Here is a 17114-nt window from a genome sequence, read left to right as displayed (position 1 = left end):
ATGCACATAGATCTATGTGTTTTTCTCTAGCATTAAAACCATAACAAGGAGGTTTATTGGAGAGAGAACTTCTTTTAAAGATACTCTTATTTTGAAGCAGGTTTGTATCAAACAAGCTTATATACACACGTTTGTTTACAGAAAACGTTAAACTTTAAAGGAAAAGCAAACAAAAGCTTTTCATAATATCTACATTTCCCCCATTTTGCTGGTTAAGCAAAATCATATTAAAGTTGCTTGACTTTAACAAGCGCATAGATGCTCTCCTAATGTTAAGTATCCACGAGAAGAACTTTTTATTTGTTTTTATATGCAGAAGTTATCTTAAAAACATACAAGCTTTCTGAGGAGATTAGTATTTAAGTCTGAATGAGTGTCTGATAGGATCACTGTATCTTCTTGGAAATGGCTGAAAAATATTGGAAATATGGGTGTCCTTTCTGACACCCATGGGGGAGGGGTTGGGGAGGGGGGTCCGTCTCTCCTGACTGACGTTTCTTTCAGCCATTCAGAGCTTGTTCTGCCCGCTGGATTCGGGGCTATTGGTCGGGAAGGCGAGGGGGTGGGCGCAGCGTTGGGGTAGGTACCGTGGGTGCGGTCGCTCCCGCTACTCGTTGGCACAGCGGAGTTCGGTTGGGTTGGCTCGTTGAGGTTGGCGGTTGTGAGTCTGTTCTTAGCAGCCGGCTCTGATCGTGCTTCTGTAGCTCCGCAACGCCCTTCCTGCTCGGGGGTCTCCTAAGCTTACAAAATGGCTGACGGACGGGACGTCGCATCGGATCAGCTGAAGCAGTGGCAAAGCCAGCGAGGCTCGCAGGTATCGTTGGGGTCTATGATGGGAGAGAGTGGGGCTGCGGAGAGCTGCCAGCCGGCCCCACCGGCCGTTGTGCGCCGGGCACGGTCAGGGCGAGGTGCCCTCGGCCAGGAGGGGCGGCTGCCAGCCGGGCGCCGGTGCTGCTGGCACGGACACTGGGCACGGCTGGGGCTGATCGATGCCCAGCAATGAGCTGGGGGACTCTGCTTATGAGGAGGGCTGGCTGGGATCGAGTGTCCTGTTATTACAGCGGAGAACTCGGTGAAAGAAGGGTTAGGGGGTGGATTTGGGGTGAAAGGTGGGTTGAAATCACGTAAACAACTATATAGGACTCTGCCTTCCAAAGACAGAGTGTGTGCCAGAGTGCTTGGCTGAGGTTGTAAATGATGCACCAGTTGGCTACCGTTCCCTTTCAGCGAACCCCTGTGCCAGTTTGCTGCTTGGTATCTGCTGACAGAAATATGTATATGGTGTTAAACACTCCTACTGATTGAATAGAACGGCTGCCTTACTAAACATGGGTGGCTGCCATAGTTCCCACTGCTCATAGTTATCTGTTGACTGTTTTCTGTTCTAAACAGCACTCTATGTAGGCAACATTCCCACGATCGGTTGTTGCTTCATCATATTCCACCATGTTTTATAGTATTTTCATGTAGTGCAGCTAATGCCTTTTGTATTAGTGCCAGCTTTTCTGTAATGAAACAGCATTTAAATATAGGCCAAAGTTAATGTGAAGATTGGGAGGTAACACGGAGTCTGTGTTTCATAAGGAGTCATGAGACCTCAGGAGAGAAGGTAGGGGTGACTTATTAGAATTTTAAAGTAACATATATAAGGTGCAAAGTATCGGTAATGCCTGGAAGAACGCACTTTGATGCATGGTGTTTACAACAGCTGTGGCTAAAATCCTCCTGGCTTTGTTTCTTTCCTTTCTGTGCTTCAAATCTGTGTGTTTATCTCTTAAGGCTTTGACTTTATGCAGCTTCCAACCGTTTGAAAACACAGGCAAACTCAACTCCAGAAGTAGTATGAGAGTTCTCTTAAAGCTAATGTGGTTTTTCTTCTCTCACCTCACAGAGATGGAAGTTGTTTTGTATGCCCTGCATGCCATTATCCAGAAACTAGGGTGACTATATATATCCTGCCAGTTGAAAGTGTTTATACTCCTAGTTGTAGGTATATGGGTTGCAGTCCTACAGCTGAGCTTCGTACAATTTGGAAAGGATAAGCAGGGCTATGCAGTCTGAACAGGTGGCTTCTCAAAGCAAGCAGTGAAACCTTTTATTTGATTGAAAACTGAGCAAGGTATAGGTATGAGAATCAGTAGAAATATTTTTTTCCCTTGACAAACTAGAGATAATGTTTTAATTAAAGCATCTATTCCTTTGGCTTAATGTTCTTTTTCTTGTTGTGTTTTGTGCAGTACTCAGTAAAATAGCACTGGCATCTTTAGAGCGGTGTATTTATATGTAGTGCAGATATACACACCAGTAGGAAAAAAGCTTATATATATTTATAATGTATTTAAGGAACTGGAAGTATAGACTGAATGTGCTGCAGAATTCCAGCAGATGCAACCACTTGTTCACTCTGCAGGTGATATGGGGGAAAGAACTGGAAAGGTGAAAGTGCAAGAACTCATGGGTTGGCAAGAAGACAGATTACTGGGTAAAGCAGAAGCTGTATGTGCAAGCAAAGCAGAGCAAGGCCTTCATTCCTTTGCTTCCCTTTGGTGAGCAGATCGTGTGTGACATCCTTCTGGTCAGTGTGGGTCAGCTGTCCTAGCTGTATCTTCCCAGCTCCTGCTGTCAGGGTAACATGAAAAAGAAGAAAGTCTATGGCTCTGTGCAAGCACAGCTCTGCACTCCTTTGGTTTGAGTGATTCCTGCTGTTGGACTTAACTGTAACACAAAACTCAACCCATAGATTGCAACAATTTAAAGCTGTGTCTGTTACAGTTTCCACCTTCATTCCTTTCAAACCAGACTATACAATTTAACTTGTAATGAGCTTTTCTCCTTGCTTTTGCTCAAGCCTGGGCTTGCCTACTGTCTATTAGTCCCTTGGAGCTGTATGTGCTTCCACCTGACCTTACTGTGAGCCACAGTCCCTTCAGATGTCTGTCTGCTATGTTGTAGACTTATCCAGCACCATAGGTGCTTTGAGGTCTGCCTGTTCTGCTGTGAGCTTATTAACAGGGTGTAGCCTCTTCAGGAGCATGCATCCTGTGGCACTGACTTATCCACAGTGGCCTTTTCAATGAGCCTCAGTCCCTTCAGAGATTGCTTCTGACATGCCTGCTGTGTTGTGTACAGTTGCTTTGAGGTACTTTCACAAGGTCTTTTCCACAGATGCTGCAAGGTGTATCTGCTGTGGTGCAGACTTCCCCATGGCCACAGATGCTTCAGGCTGTATGTACTCTCACATGGGCTCATCTGCAGGGTCAAGTCATAGAATCACAGGGCTGGAAAAGGCCTACAAGATAAGATCATCTAGTCCAACCATCCTTCTGTTACTATTGCTATGGCAAGCCATTAAACCATATCTTGTAGCTCCTCATCCAGATAACTCCTAAGCTCTACCAGGGATGGCAATTCCACCACCTCCTTGACAATCACTCTGAGTAGAGTTCATTCTGGTGTCCTGGCCTGTCCAGCCCAGGCTGTAGCTGTTATCAGAATGTTCACAAACACAGTAAAATAAACTGATAAGGAGTAGAGCAAATGGCAGAAGCAAAAGCAACCACTAACGAGCACCAAACTCCTACCATGCAGTAAGTCAAGTAAGTCCTGTTAGCAGCTAAACAGCTGAAGCATCTATATATCTGGATCTAGTGCTGTTCCTTTCAATTCTGTCATCAGCTTGAAGCCTTTATGTCCCACTTTGGGTGGCTGAAAAGATGGAGTTATGGTATGTCACAAGTGGGCAGCCCTGCACCACAGAGCCACTTGCTTTCTCTCCCTGAATGGGATGGGAAACTGGAAAAGCAAAATTGTGTGTTGTTGGTTTGCTAGGTAAGGCAAAAGTCATGTGTGTGAGCAAAGCTAAACAAGGAATTCACTTACTACTTCCCATTGGCTATCAGATGTTCAGCTGCTTTAGGAAAGCAGAGCTCATTGCGTGTAATGGTTCTCTGGGAGGACAAACAGCTTCATTTCCACTTTTACTGTGGCTTGTATTGTAGAGCATGATGCTATGTGGTATGAGATGTCTCCTTTGTCAATCTGGATCAGCTGTACTGTCTGGATCCCTTCCCTGGTCCTTGTGCACCCCAGTCTGCTGGCAGAGCAGCAGGAGAAGTTTGTTTTTAAAAGAAGTACTTGCTCTGAGTAAGCACTGCTGTACAACAACTGAAACATCAACCTGCTGTCAGTGCTTTCCTCGAAAATCCATGGCATCATATAAGCCCCTATGAAGAAAACTTAGCTGAAACCATGATACACGCTTTTTTGGGTGTCCTGTGACACAGTAGTTAAACAGATACATACGTTATGTGGTTTAGATAGAGGACTTTCAATTTCTAGTGTTGATAGTGATTTTCTTCCTTTCAGAAGCCAGATGCCTTGACCACTGCTGCTGGCAATCCAATAGGAGATAAGCTTAATGTTATGACAGTTGGGCCACGAGGACCTCTTCTTGTTCAAGATGTTGTTTTCACTGATGAAATGGCTCATTTTGACAGAGAGAGGATTCCTGAAAGAGTTGTACATGCAAAAGGAGCAGGTATGTTTTATAAGTGTAATTTTCTCCCTGTGGGATCATGTTTTAAGAAGCTTTTTAGTTGGTGTATCATTACAGTTGGACTGAATTGGATTATAATCTATCATTTAATTAACAACAGTGAGAGCGGCAGGTAAGGCCTGGTTTAGAAAAACTATGTGTAGATTTTTGATCCAAGGTAAATGGATCAAGTGTGTGAAATTTAAAAACAAACAAGAAACCACAAATACAGCCAACCACAAAAAGTACCTGTAGTAATTAAATTATAATAAATAGATAAAGTGCTGTAAGTCTGCACGATTAAATTTATACCAGTCATTATGCCAAGGGTCAAAGCTGAAATTTAAAGCACTGAAACTATTAAAAATATAAAAATATAATTACAGCCCTTTGATTTCTTTTATATATTGTACTATTCACTGTACTCTCTGCTTCATTTGTCTGTTGCTTCCAACTACCCCTCTTCTCTGCAAGGATATATTAAGCATCTGTGTTTTAGTATTTGTTTCTGCGTTTTTTTGATTAAAAACTTCACTCTTTAATACCTGACGTATCTGTCTGCCAAAGATAGATGATCTTTAATACTTGAACTAGAAAAAAGTCACATAGAACTGACACCACTGGTTTCTGTTGAACGTTGCTCTAAAACAATTAAATATGGGACTGAATCTTGTAATAGAAATCTGTAGAAAAGGTAATCGTTGGTAGTGTAGAGAGAACTGTGTTGCTTTGTCTTGTTTAAAGACAGATCATTGATTCTGAAACAGTTACCAAGATCAAACAAATACTTATCTTCCTCTTAGGTAAATGTATAAAATCTTGGCAGAATAGCACTCAAAGAGTTACAGCTTATTATTATGTAGAGTAGAAGTGAGATCTGTACTGCTGCCAGGAACTGTTAGCAGTCTGTTAAGATGGGGGCGGGGAAGCGCACAGTGCAAAGACTGCATTTTGTGTGTTGTAAATTTTAATCTGTACAAACAAATTGGTGGTTTAGTGCATAGATTTTAAGCCATTGTATTTTCATATTTGTTTGCTTGTTTTTTACTTTATGTTGTGTGTTTAACCATAATTGAATAATATGTGGTATGAGTGGAAGGAAATTATGTAGAACTGATGTTTTGAAACTATATTTCTTCAGGTGCCTTTGGCTATTTTGAAGTGACTCATGATATTACCAAGTACTGCAAGGCAAAAGTGTTTGAACACATTGGAAAAAAAACCCCAATTGCTATAAGGTTCTCCACTGTTGGTAAGGCTTTAAAATTGCGTATCTTTATTTTCATATGTGTGTGTATGTATGATATAAAATCTATATATATCTATATATCCCATAGTTAGCACTGATATCAGTGTTGGAGTTACAGAGCAATTATGTTGTCCTTAAGATATTTTAGATGTTTTGGTACCAAATCCCTCCTCTGTGAATTTTATTTAATTTTTAAGACCTTAAACAGTAGCAAACTAGTTCTACGCCTTGTAGCACCAGGCACCAGCCCACTGTGGATACTTTTTTCCACTGGAAAGTGAAAGAAAGGGTGGTCTGTACTATTTCTGGTTCTTATGGAAAGCTTTGTTTCTGGAGGGATCACGGTCAACACTTTAAAACAGCAGCTTTACTCTTTAAATTTGAAAGCCTGAAATCTCCTAGTTCCTAATGATGGCTAACATTAATAGTTGCTGAATGCCTCCAGAACACTTGCTGACATGTGGCAGATACTGTTTCTGTGGTATAAATTCACCTGCTGAAAAGATTACTTTGGATAAAGCAAGGGGTTAATGAAGCATTACAAGTCTTCTGTAAGAAGCTGCATTTTCATTGGGTACATTACTTAGATTGCTGTTCTCCAAGTGAGAGCTTTCAAAATGGGATTTGATATAATAATGTACATTTAGTTAATTCAGTTGCTTCAGATGCTCCCTGAAGTATTATTGCAAGTATGCAAAACATTCTTGGAATGCAATAGATTTTAGTTAGAACCAAGCAACAACAAAAACCATTTTCTTAGTATCTTAGTTTTATTCTTTGGTTACTTATCATAACAATTCCATATGTTTGTGTTTCTTCAAGCTGGGGAGTCTGGGTCAGCTGATACAGTTCGTGACCCTCGAGGCTTTGCAATGAAATTCTATACAGAAGAAGGTAACTGGGACCTTGTAGGAAATAATACTCCTATCTTCTTTATTCGGGATGCAATGTTGGTGAGTAAGCACTGAAGACGATGGTATTTTGTGGAAGAGACCCAAAGTTTTTTCATACCTTGTTCTTGCTTTACTGTGAAGCAAAAGTTGTTTTGACATACTTTTAAGTTCTATCCATTAGGTGTTCCAAAATGGTTTTGGCTTGGTAAGGTGATGCTTAAAAAAAAAAAAGGCTAATACTTTATTACTTATATTGTTACTTTAATAACAATCATGCCTAGTTATTGCTAGTGCACATCCTACAGGATAACAGCCCGCAAGTAAACAAATAGTGGTTTTAACTTTCCAGTTTGATCAGCTTCATTAGTGTTCATATGCAAAGTTAAGAGTGTTTGCCTTTCATTGGACAGAAGTTGAAAGCATTTTCTGTCTTTGAACATTCTGTTTATTCTAATGGTAAATATTCTGCTTTCATAGTCAAATCAGTAAAATTAGAGTAACAAATCTGATTGCAGGAAGTAAAATTCAATAGAAGATTTTTCTTAAAGCTTTCTATTTCTCCAGTGTTTTGTTCCTTTCATAGCTAAAAATGTTGACTAAAGCTGCCAATCTTGTTTTGTACATGTATACCATGTATTTGGGGATATGAAATAAAACTTGTTTTTTCCTCTCTTCCCTTTCTTCCCTGGGCAAATTAGTTTCCATCCTTCATCCATAGTCAGAAGAGGAATCCTCAGACTCATTTGAAGGATCCAGATATGGTATGGGACTTCTTGAGTCTTCGCCCTGAGTCTTTGCATCAAGTAAGTTTCTCTTCTCTTCTAATTTCATATTACGGCAGCATGTTTTTAACTGAAACTTTTTTTCTGGAAGCCTACATAATATTTTAGGCACAGTAGAGTTCAAAGGCCTTTAATACCTTTGATATTAAGGTTTTTAGCACTTCTAGTTTTGCCTTTTTTCTTTAAAAGAGTATGAAAAAGCTAGATTTCTCTCATTTCTGTGGTCATATTTTACATAGAGATGGAAAGAAAGTTTGTATGTTTCCTTAATACTAAGCCCATGGGAGAGCTGATTAACAATGAGCCTGTATATTAGTATCAGCATATGAAAAAGAATGCTATATGAAAAGCTAGAGAAAATTGAAATACAGTTGTGTTTTTTAAAATTAGATGGTTTCATATAGTAGTTTTCCAGTTACTACTGCTTGGGAATAGAGATACAACAAGCATTGTTTGATTGTAAACCTGAAGAAAAACAGCATTCTGAGTAATGCTGGTGCTATGTTTGTTGCCTAAAGACACTTAGGGGTTTGTTATTTAGGACTTAAAATTTCAGGTGTTCTTTATTTTATAGAAAATCTTATTTCTATTTAAATATCTATGCTTTTTTGCTCTGTGTTATAGAGAAAATCACAGCATTATCACTAGGTTGATGTGTTTTTCCTTTAATATTTAAAGTGGGTGTAACTCTTTGAATCCTTGTTGCATGCTGTATTGGAAACTGGTAATCACAGCCTGAAGCTCTGATTAATCAGCTGAGGCAAGTGTTGGGTCAGCTGTGGGAGCACAGGTGAGAGTAATCTAGCTGTGCTCCTGGAAGGGGTGAACCTCAACTCCTCCTCCTCCAAGACCTCATTTAAGGGCTGACCACCACTGAGGCAGCATCTTTTGGAGATTGCTCCCCAGTGGAGACTGCCTCAGCTTTCTGGTCAAGGCATTGACATTAGTGAGTTTTCCTTTGCTAATAAATTTTGAATATCTACACCATCATCTTTGTTAACATCTTTATGTTAGCCACCCTTACACATGTGCAAAATCTAAGAAGTCTTAGTTTATTAGAAACTTAAATTTCTCTAGGATGTTGATACAATATTTAATACTAAATGTTTACAGTGATATAATAAGTGACCTACTTTCAAGTGGTTGTTTAATTGAGCTGTTAAATGAGCTAATATTGTTGGATTCTTCTCTTTAGGTGTCTTTCACATACAGTGATCGTGGTATTCCTGATGGATATCGTCACATGAATGGATATGGATCTCATACTTTCAAACTTGTTAATGCTAGTGGGGGAGCTGTTTACTGCAAATTCCACGTTAAGGTGTGCTTTTTCTCCACTTAACTATTGGAAGTAGAATTTATGCTAAATTCCACTTGAAGATTGTCTGAATGCTCTGTATTTTACTTCTACTTTAATTCAGAAGATAGTTACTTAGTGCATATACTTAATATATATTGTGTGCGCGTCATTTCAAATCGATTGCATGCATTTAATATATGTAGAGGATGTTCTGTAGAACTACTACACTGACGTATGCAAGGACAAAGAGTATAATCCTCTTTCTGAGATCTGTGGCTGAAACTTGTAGAACTTTCCTACTTTGTTGGGAAGTAACTCAGTAGCACATCCCACTTGCAAACAACTTCCCTGTTTTAAAGACAGTGGAGCTGCCTAACTTGTTAAACTTCAGTTAGTGGAGCCTGGCTGCTTACCCCTGAAGCAAGGCTTGAGAAACCATTATTCTAAACTAAGAGGAACTGCATAGCAGCTTTTAGTCCTTGAGTTGTCAGATGATTATTAAAATGGCACTATAGTTCCTGTTGAGGATGTCAGAGAAATTTCAGAAGAAAGAAATTTCAGAAGAATATTTAAAAAGACAGATTCTATATGAATCTCAGACTTTCAGTATTTGCTAACTTTCCGTCAGTTTATTTTGGCATGTGATCTGTGGGAAGAGATGATATGGTGGGACAGTAGAGGAGCACCCCATCCTATGGGGGGAAAGGAGAAATATCTTCACCTTATGATCTGTAGAGATCATATTTTCATGTTTGTTTGTATGTAGCATAGCATTACATTTATTTCTGTTTTATAAGAGAACTCACTTTTACCTGGTAGCCAGCTGTATTGCTACCCAGACTGGTATTACTGTAGACTGGGACAGTCATGCTTTTAGTTCTTGAGTCTTGTTAAAACACATTGTTGTTATTATTGTTTATTTCCTTTAATTTTTGCATGTCATACCTGGTTCTACTGCTTTTGTTCCTTTTAGACTGATCAGGGCATCAAAAATCTTTCTGTTGAAGAAGCAGGGAGGCTGGCTGCTACTGATCCTGATTATGGAATTCGTGATCTTTACAACGCCATAGCCAATGGAAACTATCCTTCTTGGTCTTTCTACATTCAAGTTATGACTTTTGAAGAAGCAGAGAGGTTCCCATTTAATCCTTTTGATTTGACTAAGGTATCTCTGTTGTTCTTCCTTGCTGAAACAGTTACATTGTGTGGTCTTGATGTTGGTCTTGTTTTATGTCAGACTTCCAGATGCTGTTGCAAAGAATGGCACTTAGGAAGGTAGTAATACAAATTTACTTTTTTTTTTTTTTTCCCCTCAAATATTGCCCTCCCCAAATGTCTAAATACTTCTGACCTTGAAACTGCAGCATGACGAAAGTAAGGCTAGTTTATCCAGTTGCTTTTTCTTAGTAGCAGAAAACCATCATGCTACCAGTTCCACATACAATGCTGCATTCCTAGGCATCTCTTCAAGTGCCTGTGGGTATTTCATTTAAGCAATCATGTGCTGGGATTATGCCATGAAGCAATAATTTTGCACAAATGCTCCATATGAATTTCAAAGGACAAATTCCTCAAAATGTCTGTTAGTGAAGTAAGAAATAATTCAATAATGTATTTTCTCTCAGTTGAGACTTTATTAAGCAGCACTTGCCTGTTTTGTTACTTAAGCTGCATAATACTGATTACATTTATTTTAATGCATGCATTTTCTCTTATAGATTTGGCCACATAGTGACTACCCTCTCATTCCGGTGGGCAAGATTGTCTTGAACAGGAATCCTGTCAATTACTTTACGGAGGTGGAACAGATGGCATATGATCCTAGTAACATGCCACCTGGTATTGAACCTAGCCCTGATAAGATGCTGCAGGTAATTCCTTGGGTGAAATCTCTCATTCTGTTTATGAAAGCATTGCAATCACTTTATGTAACAGCAGTAAAATAACTTGACGGATAGAAAGCAATTGTTTTTTTGTCTTTAAATAATAACAATTTGTTGATATGCTTATCCAGTGTTTAAATATTACCAGAATGGAAACAACTGAAAGAATGGAAAATCCAAAATTTAGAGGGAATTTGCAGTAACTTCTTGCTATGAAATCTATTGGTCTGACATGAAGAACTGTGTAAGGCCTTAGCGGCAATACTTGCTTACTTAAACTTTTATAGAATAGTTTGGAATTAGGAACTCTTGAGTGTGAGAAGTGGACTTCAAATGCTCTGAAATACAGAGAGAACTAATCTTAAATTTAAATCTAAACTTAAATATAAAAATTGCTTACAAGTGAGAAAATACTGATATTGTTCTTTAATGTTTAGCACTGTTGTGGTGTTACATGTCTAAAATTGAAAAACTCCTGTGTCAGGATAGTGTTAGTGTTCTGAAACAAATCTTGTTGGTAATTGGTAACAAATACCAAGTTGTGTAAACACAACTCTGCGTGCTGTTTTTCCACAGGTAATTTTGTGAAGTCAGTTTCTGTCTGTTTCACTTTGAATGTGCTTTAAGTGATGTCAGGGATATATAAATATGCGTAGGAAACCATCTTCTGCCTTTTACTATTTAGTGTATAATGGTTTTAATTGGGATATAATGGGTACCTGCTACTTGCTGAAAGAGCTTTTCTTAGTGTTTGTAATGCGTGTTTTAGGGTCGTCTTTTTGCATATCCTGACACTCACAGACATCGTCTGGGACCAAACTATCTGCAAATTCCTGTGAACTGCCCCTACAGGGCTCGCGTGGCCAATTACCAGAGGGACGGGCCCATGTGTGTGTCTGACAACCAAGGTACTAATAGAAATCCTTAAAATATGCTATTTTTGAAGGTACTGCAGCTTTTTATTTTCACAGGAGATTAAAGATATTTTCTAAACAGTTTTTATTTTACTTCCTTGTTTCACAGTGAGAAACATTACTATGTTAACATATGTCTTTTTTACTAATTTAAAAGTACATATATGTTGGTTACTACAACTTCTGGCTTGTATCAAGAAGCTGATTGTTCCAATTTAGGTTTTCAGATTTTGTGTGTATTTGTCACTTGTGAAAAATATTCATTTGCAATTTGAGTGCCCGCACATTGTACATTGTATGCATGCATACAAGCTGTATATGCATACATATAATGGCTCTATATCTCTTTCATTAATCCAGAAAACTGGACCTCATTTCAACATTTGTGTGGGAAGTGTATTTGAAGTCATGTAAGAATAGTTTTATTTAGAAGCTTGAAAACACATGTTAAGCTTCACTTGATTGAAGAGCTTACAGACAGGTCATCTACAGAAAGGGGGTTTGCAGGAGAATGTGGCCAGTCATGTGAATTCATTAATGTCCCTAATTTGTTCATTTACAGGCTTCTAGGGACAAGCTTATTGAAACAGTTTGAATTGAGAAGTTCTAAAATACTAATTATTTAATATTCAATATGCCTGAGAAATGGTTTCACAAGTTAATTACTGTTTCTTTGTTTGTACTTGTAGGCAAAAATCTGCTCTAAAAATTAAAGCCTAAATCTTTTAAGAACTCCATATCTGCTTTTTTTTTCCCCCTCTGGTTTCCAAGAAACTGAAAGGGAGGAATGTAAATCCCAAGGCTAGAATTAAAGATTCACCTCTACTGTGTGATACATTGTGTTAGTGTTTGCCCACTGTTGACTGACTTGTATCTAAAAATAAGCAAGTATGTACTTGAGCTCCGATTCATGCCAAAACCACGTATTCCTCTGGGCTATGAATAAAACTTCATGAAGGAGGAAGTGAAAGTGTTGGAAAACAGGAACTTGAAAGCAGCTCCTGCTTCTAAGAAGCTTTGCAAGTTCATTGTGTTTAAAATAAACTGTGTAAGGGTCAAATTCAACAAGATTTCAAGTAAGCCGGCAGAAGTATGTTTTCATTGCCTTTGGACTAAAATCTTGAATGATTCCCATGACTTTATTAAAATTCTGAGCAATGGTGTAGAGGAAGTGGCTGGGCTTCCCAATTTTTGAAACAAAGCAGTTTGTTTTTTAATCCTGAGATCCATGTAAATTCTTCTTGTACTAAATGTTTTTTAAATGTTGGCTGGAAGAATGCTGCTGTCGATAACTGTATGTGGGTAACTGTTTTCAAGAAGGTGAATCAAAATTGGGTAATTGGTTTTTAGATTATTTATTTTATTTTTCTTGCTATTTTTTGTGTTCTCTCTTCAGGTGGTGCCCCAAACTATTATCCAAATAGCTTTACTGGTCCAGAAGATCAGCCTGCTTTGAAGGAGAGCCGCATGTGTGTTTCAGGAGATGTGCAGCGTTTTAGTAGCGCAGATGAAGATAATGTGTCTCAGGTATGATGCATAAAGGGACTTCTGCTTATTGCAGAAGATGAGCATATAGGCTGTATGAATGATATTAATAAGGATCAATCAAACATGAATACCTTTGATGCATTTTGGCTAACCTGAGATTAAGCGCTTATAAAATTTGGGAAGATGTCTGTACAGCTTAATAATGATTAATAACTGAGTTCTTGCTGACAGAACCACTAATGAGTTCTCGTAGAACTCTGACATCATTTTCTGAGCATTCATATGTAGTTTTTTCCTGCAACTGGTCTATGCAGATACCAAAACTAGAATGTGCACGTAATGTAATGAGCTCCAGTTTCTTAATCTGGGGTGCAACAGTACATATTTGTTTTTGTTAACTAGGTAAGCATTAGTGATTTTAAGCTAGGAATGGCAAGGGTTGTTAGCAGATTTTCTTGGGGAGGACGGGTGCGGGGGGGGGGAGTAGTGGGAGCAGCAAAAATTGGTTGCATATGGAGGTGAATTTAAATATTGCTCTACTATAGGTAGGATTCTTTATTATCAAAGAAATAATAGCTAAATATCAGGCTGCTGCTGGTTGAATGACTTGCTTTTGGAAATGTCAAAATAATTTCTTTTCTAATTTTAAGGTGCGAGACTTCTATCTCAAAGTGTTGAAAGAGGATGAACGCCAAAGGCTGTGTAAAAACATCGCTGATCATCTTAAAGATGCTCAACTTTTCATTCAGAAGAGAGCTGTAAGTAGTCTGTTTTCTTTCAGTCTTCGATCTTTTTTCCACACTCTGCCAGGCAGTCTAGCAACTTTGCCAAAGTAGCACTGTGTGCCTGGAAATGAAGATAAGGAATACTGCTTCTAGATAATTTGTGGACTTTTCTTTCTTATACAGGAATTGCAAGCAGAACATTTTAATGTGTGAATATGTATAAATAATGTAGAATGTGTTAGAAGGACTTATTCCCAATGAGAAAAATTAGAAGTAAGCTGAACATCAGGGATGTTGTCTGGTTTACTTTGACACTTAAAAAATCAGATGACTGTCAATGTAACGTTTTCCTCTAGTTAAGGAAGAGATGGTGAGTTTCAGGGTGGGTCTAGAGCTTTTTCCTAGTGGAGTTTTATTTAAATTCAGGACAGGCCTTTTATATATCATTATAGAAACAATGATCCATTGTGTTCATTACTCCTTTCTGGTAGCCGAGAATATGACTGTTAGTTTTGAAAATATTTTTCCATCCCTCTGTTCTTCCTTCTGTATTCAGATGATAGAGCACAGAATAGGGGAAATGTCAAAGAATGTCTCAAATGGAGAAATAAAGTTATTGCATTCTTGTTTAGGTGAAAAACTTCACTGATGTTCATCCTGACTATGGTGCGCGTATTCAGGCACTGCTGGACAAATACAATGCTGAAAGTGGGAAAAAGGTGCGCTAATGACTTGTGTTGCTGAATTTTGTTGAACCAAATATTTTAGTTTTATTCATATGTTTACCAGAATGAAGAATCTATTTTAACTCACATTTGATTTTAAATGGGAGAAGTCAGTGCTTGTGGAATTACAAAATGAGGGAACATCGTTCTACAACAAAATTATTGTTTAATCAACATTAAATTCAGTGTAGTTAGTTACTTTTCAAAGGCTTGAAAAATAAGTGTAAATGCTTTGCAAGGTGTTCAGGTTGATTCTTCATACCAAATTATTTTCTGTTTTCTGTAGTGGTATAAAAGACACTTTAATGGGACTTGTCTGACTACACAGAATAAGATATTGTTGCTCAATTGTACTTCTTTTTTCCCTGCAATTTCTGTGACTGCTTTAATGGAATTTGCTCTGAATATTTTTCTTGTATTACTTTCTAGGATGTAATTAGGACATACGCACAAGCCACTTCTCGTGTGTCTGCCAAAGAGAGATCCAACTTGTAAAGTGTGCTACAGAGAATTACCATATGAGTTTTGCGTCCATACAACTGCAGGACATCCTGTTGAAAATGTTATTGAATGTAGCAGAATTCCTCACAAATTTTTTACAGGCTTGATTTATTAAGCTTTCAAGTGCCTGTATCTGTACTGGAAACAGTAAGTAACACAAGCTAACAATCCTAGTGCCTTTCAACACTAGTGCTTTACTGCTTGCTAAAAACATGGTGTTTTCAAGGAAACTAATTACAAAGTTTTCATTTCCAAGAGAAAACATAATTTAAAGTTCTATTCCTTTTTTTTTTTCTTCTTTTTTTAAATTTAAAAATTTCTCTGGTTAAATTGCACAATAGGACTTAAATACTGATACTGTGATTATCCTTATGGATAAACTTGTTCATGTTAAAAAGCTGAGATTACTTAGTATTTTTAGTGAAGTAGTTACCTGTGTGTATTTGTAGGCTCTTCCTTTTCAATTTCATTTTTGTCTTCCTGAATTAAAACAATACCTATGCACTAGTTCTGGTAAAATACTGGTTATTTCTTAATTCCTGTTGTCAAAAATGAGTCTGAATAGGAAGCTTATCTCGTATATGTAATTTTCATTCCAAACGCTTATTGAAGGTAACAAATCTCTACTTATTAAAGCGGTGTCAGAGATAACTGATCTCAGGGAGACAGTGAGGGCAGTTACTTCTGTAAGGGGTGAAAAATGTTTTTTCTTATTTACAAGAATTTAAATTGAAAAACATTGATTTTTCCAAATGTGTGGAATATTAACCTCTGAATACATTTACTTATAAGCTTAGGTGCTTTAAACTATTTCCAATAGCTCCTGAAGTTATTTCACTGCTGTAATCTGATGTTGTTGTTTGTTGCTTAAGCCAGAGCTGGTTTTCAGAATTAAAGTCTAATTGAAAACGGTATGTTTGTATGAATATGCATGTATCTTTACTGGAATAAAAGGGATAACGCCTGATTTTAGGCATGCTGGTATGTTGTGCACTGTTTGCAATTTAGTTAATTAGTACAAAAAGAAATTGAAACCATTTGGATTAAGATGTATTCTTTATTCTTATAGTTCAAAGGAGTTTCTTTAGCATATTGACATTTTATCTGCGGTTTTGGAGTATGACCTTTAATAGTACTTTATGAACTGAGACATAAGTGTTTGTATTTTAGCTATACACAGTGTGTTCATACAACAAAGCCATGGCTTAAGCTATTTTTTTTCTAGAGGCCAAAATCTCAGCAAGTGTTTTTTCTTAATTAACGTGAAAGTATCACCCAGTTATGGGGTAACTAGTGTTCAAACAGATGGCTGAAATTTAGAATAAAAGTTTGTCATACTTATTACACATCTAAGCTACTCCTAATAGAGTAAAAATGGTTTTCTAACTGCACACATTAAGCAATTTGCCATGCATCTATCTTTCCAGCAAGTATTAATAATTCTGCCTGTTACTTCTCCCTCTTCCCTTACCAGAGAGTAAGATCGATGCATATATGTAATCAGTCCAGATCTTAGTTATGCAACATTGCCCTCAATTTGAAATATATCCTTGCCTTGTTTGCCTGCCAGTATTGCTTCACTAGCATTTGGATTGGAGGAAGCATGAATGATGATAAATGATTTCAGAGCTGAGATACTACCTTTTAAGCAAATATTATACAAGTTTCAACAGTTGGTGCATTTGCAGATCTGCTTTGAATTGTATTTAGAGTAGGTGTACTTCTGGATTTAGATTTCAAGCATGAATTGGCTTTATGTGAAATGATACAGACAGATTAAAAAAAAAAAATTGATAAAGTTAACTAAAAACATTGTATAAAGCTACTCCAATTCATTTACATGCTAACCTGTTGTGAAAAAAGATCTGTGTGATAAAGTAAAATGATACTGAACGATGGTCTGTTTTACCCTGGGGTTTGTCTGGGCAGTTCTGTGGTCAGGCTGGTGGGAAATGAAAGAGCTGCATAAATGGGCAGGAGTTTTTCTTGCTGGCACAGAGAATCTGAATGAGTTTTGGGAAAGAGTGAGCAAGACTTAGTCTGTAATTTTTGTGATCTCTGGTAAACAGATTATGTTGCTTTTTATTTCTGAAATAAAACAATTAAAAACTTCTTAGCTA

General features: G+C 37.7%; 1 protein-coding gene across 1 annotated transcript; it reads left to right on the top strand.

Annotated features, from left to right (window-relative positions):
* Nucleotides 1-542: 542 nt before the first annotated feature.
* On the top strand, nt 543-17114 carry CAT (catalase). The gene is made up of 13 exons (XM_015863594.1): nt 543-814; nt 4366-4537; nt 5676-5786; nt 6606-6736; nt 7375-7479; nt 8654-8779; nt 9732-9923; nt 10477-10629; nt 11411-11549; nt 12952-13082; nt 13694-13801; nt 14401-14487; nt 14923-17114. The coding sequence occupies exons 1-13, from the start codon at nt 749-751 to the stop codon at nt 14986-14988; spliced, it is 1587 nt and encodes a 528-aa protein (XP_015719080.1). The 5' UTR covers nt 543-748; the 3' UTR covers nt 14989-17114.

This window comes from Coturnix japonica, chromosome 5 (genome assembly GCF_001577835.2).
Source record: "Coturnix japonica isolate 7356 chromosome 5, Coturnix japonica 2.1, whole genome shotgun sequence".
NCBI lineage: Eukaryota > Metazoa > Chordata > Aves > Galliformes > Phasianidae > Coturnix > Coturnix japonica.
Note: the sequence above shows the minus strand (reverse complement) of the source record. Positions and strands in the feature narration are given on the sequence as shown.

Excerpts from the sequence above, each read along its gene's own strand:
- CAT (XM_015863594.1), top strand. The coding sequence starts at position 749 with ATGGCTGACGGACGGGACGTCGCATCGGATCAGCTGAAGCAGTGGCAA. Across the intron at positions 815-4,365 it reads AAAGCCAGCGAGGCTCGCAG|AAGCCAGATGCCTTGACCAC; the intron begins GTATCGTTGGGG and ends TCTTCCTTTCAG. Across the intron at positions 9,924-10,476 it reads ATCCTTTTGATTTGACTAAG|ATTTGGCCACATAGTGACTA; the intron begins GTATCTCTGTTG and ends TTTCTCTTATAG.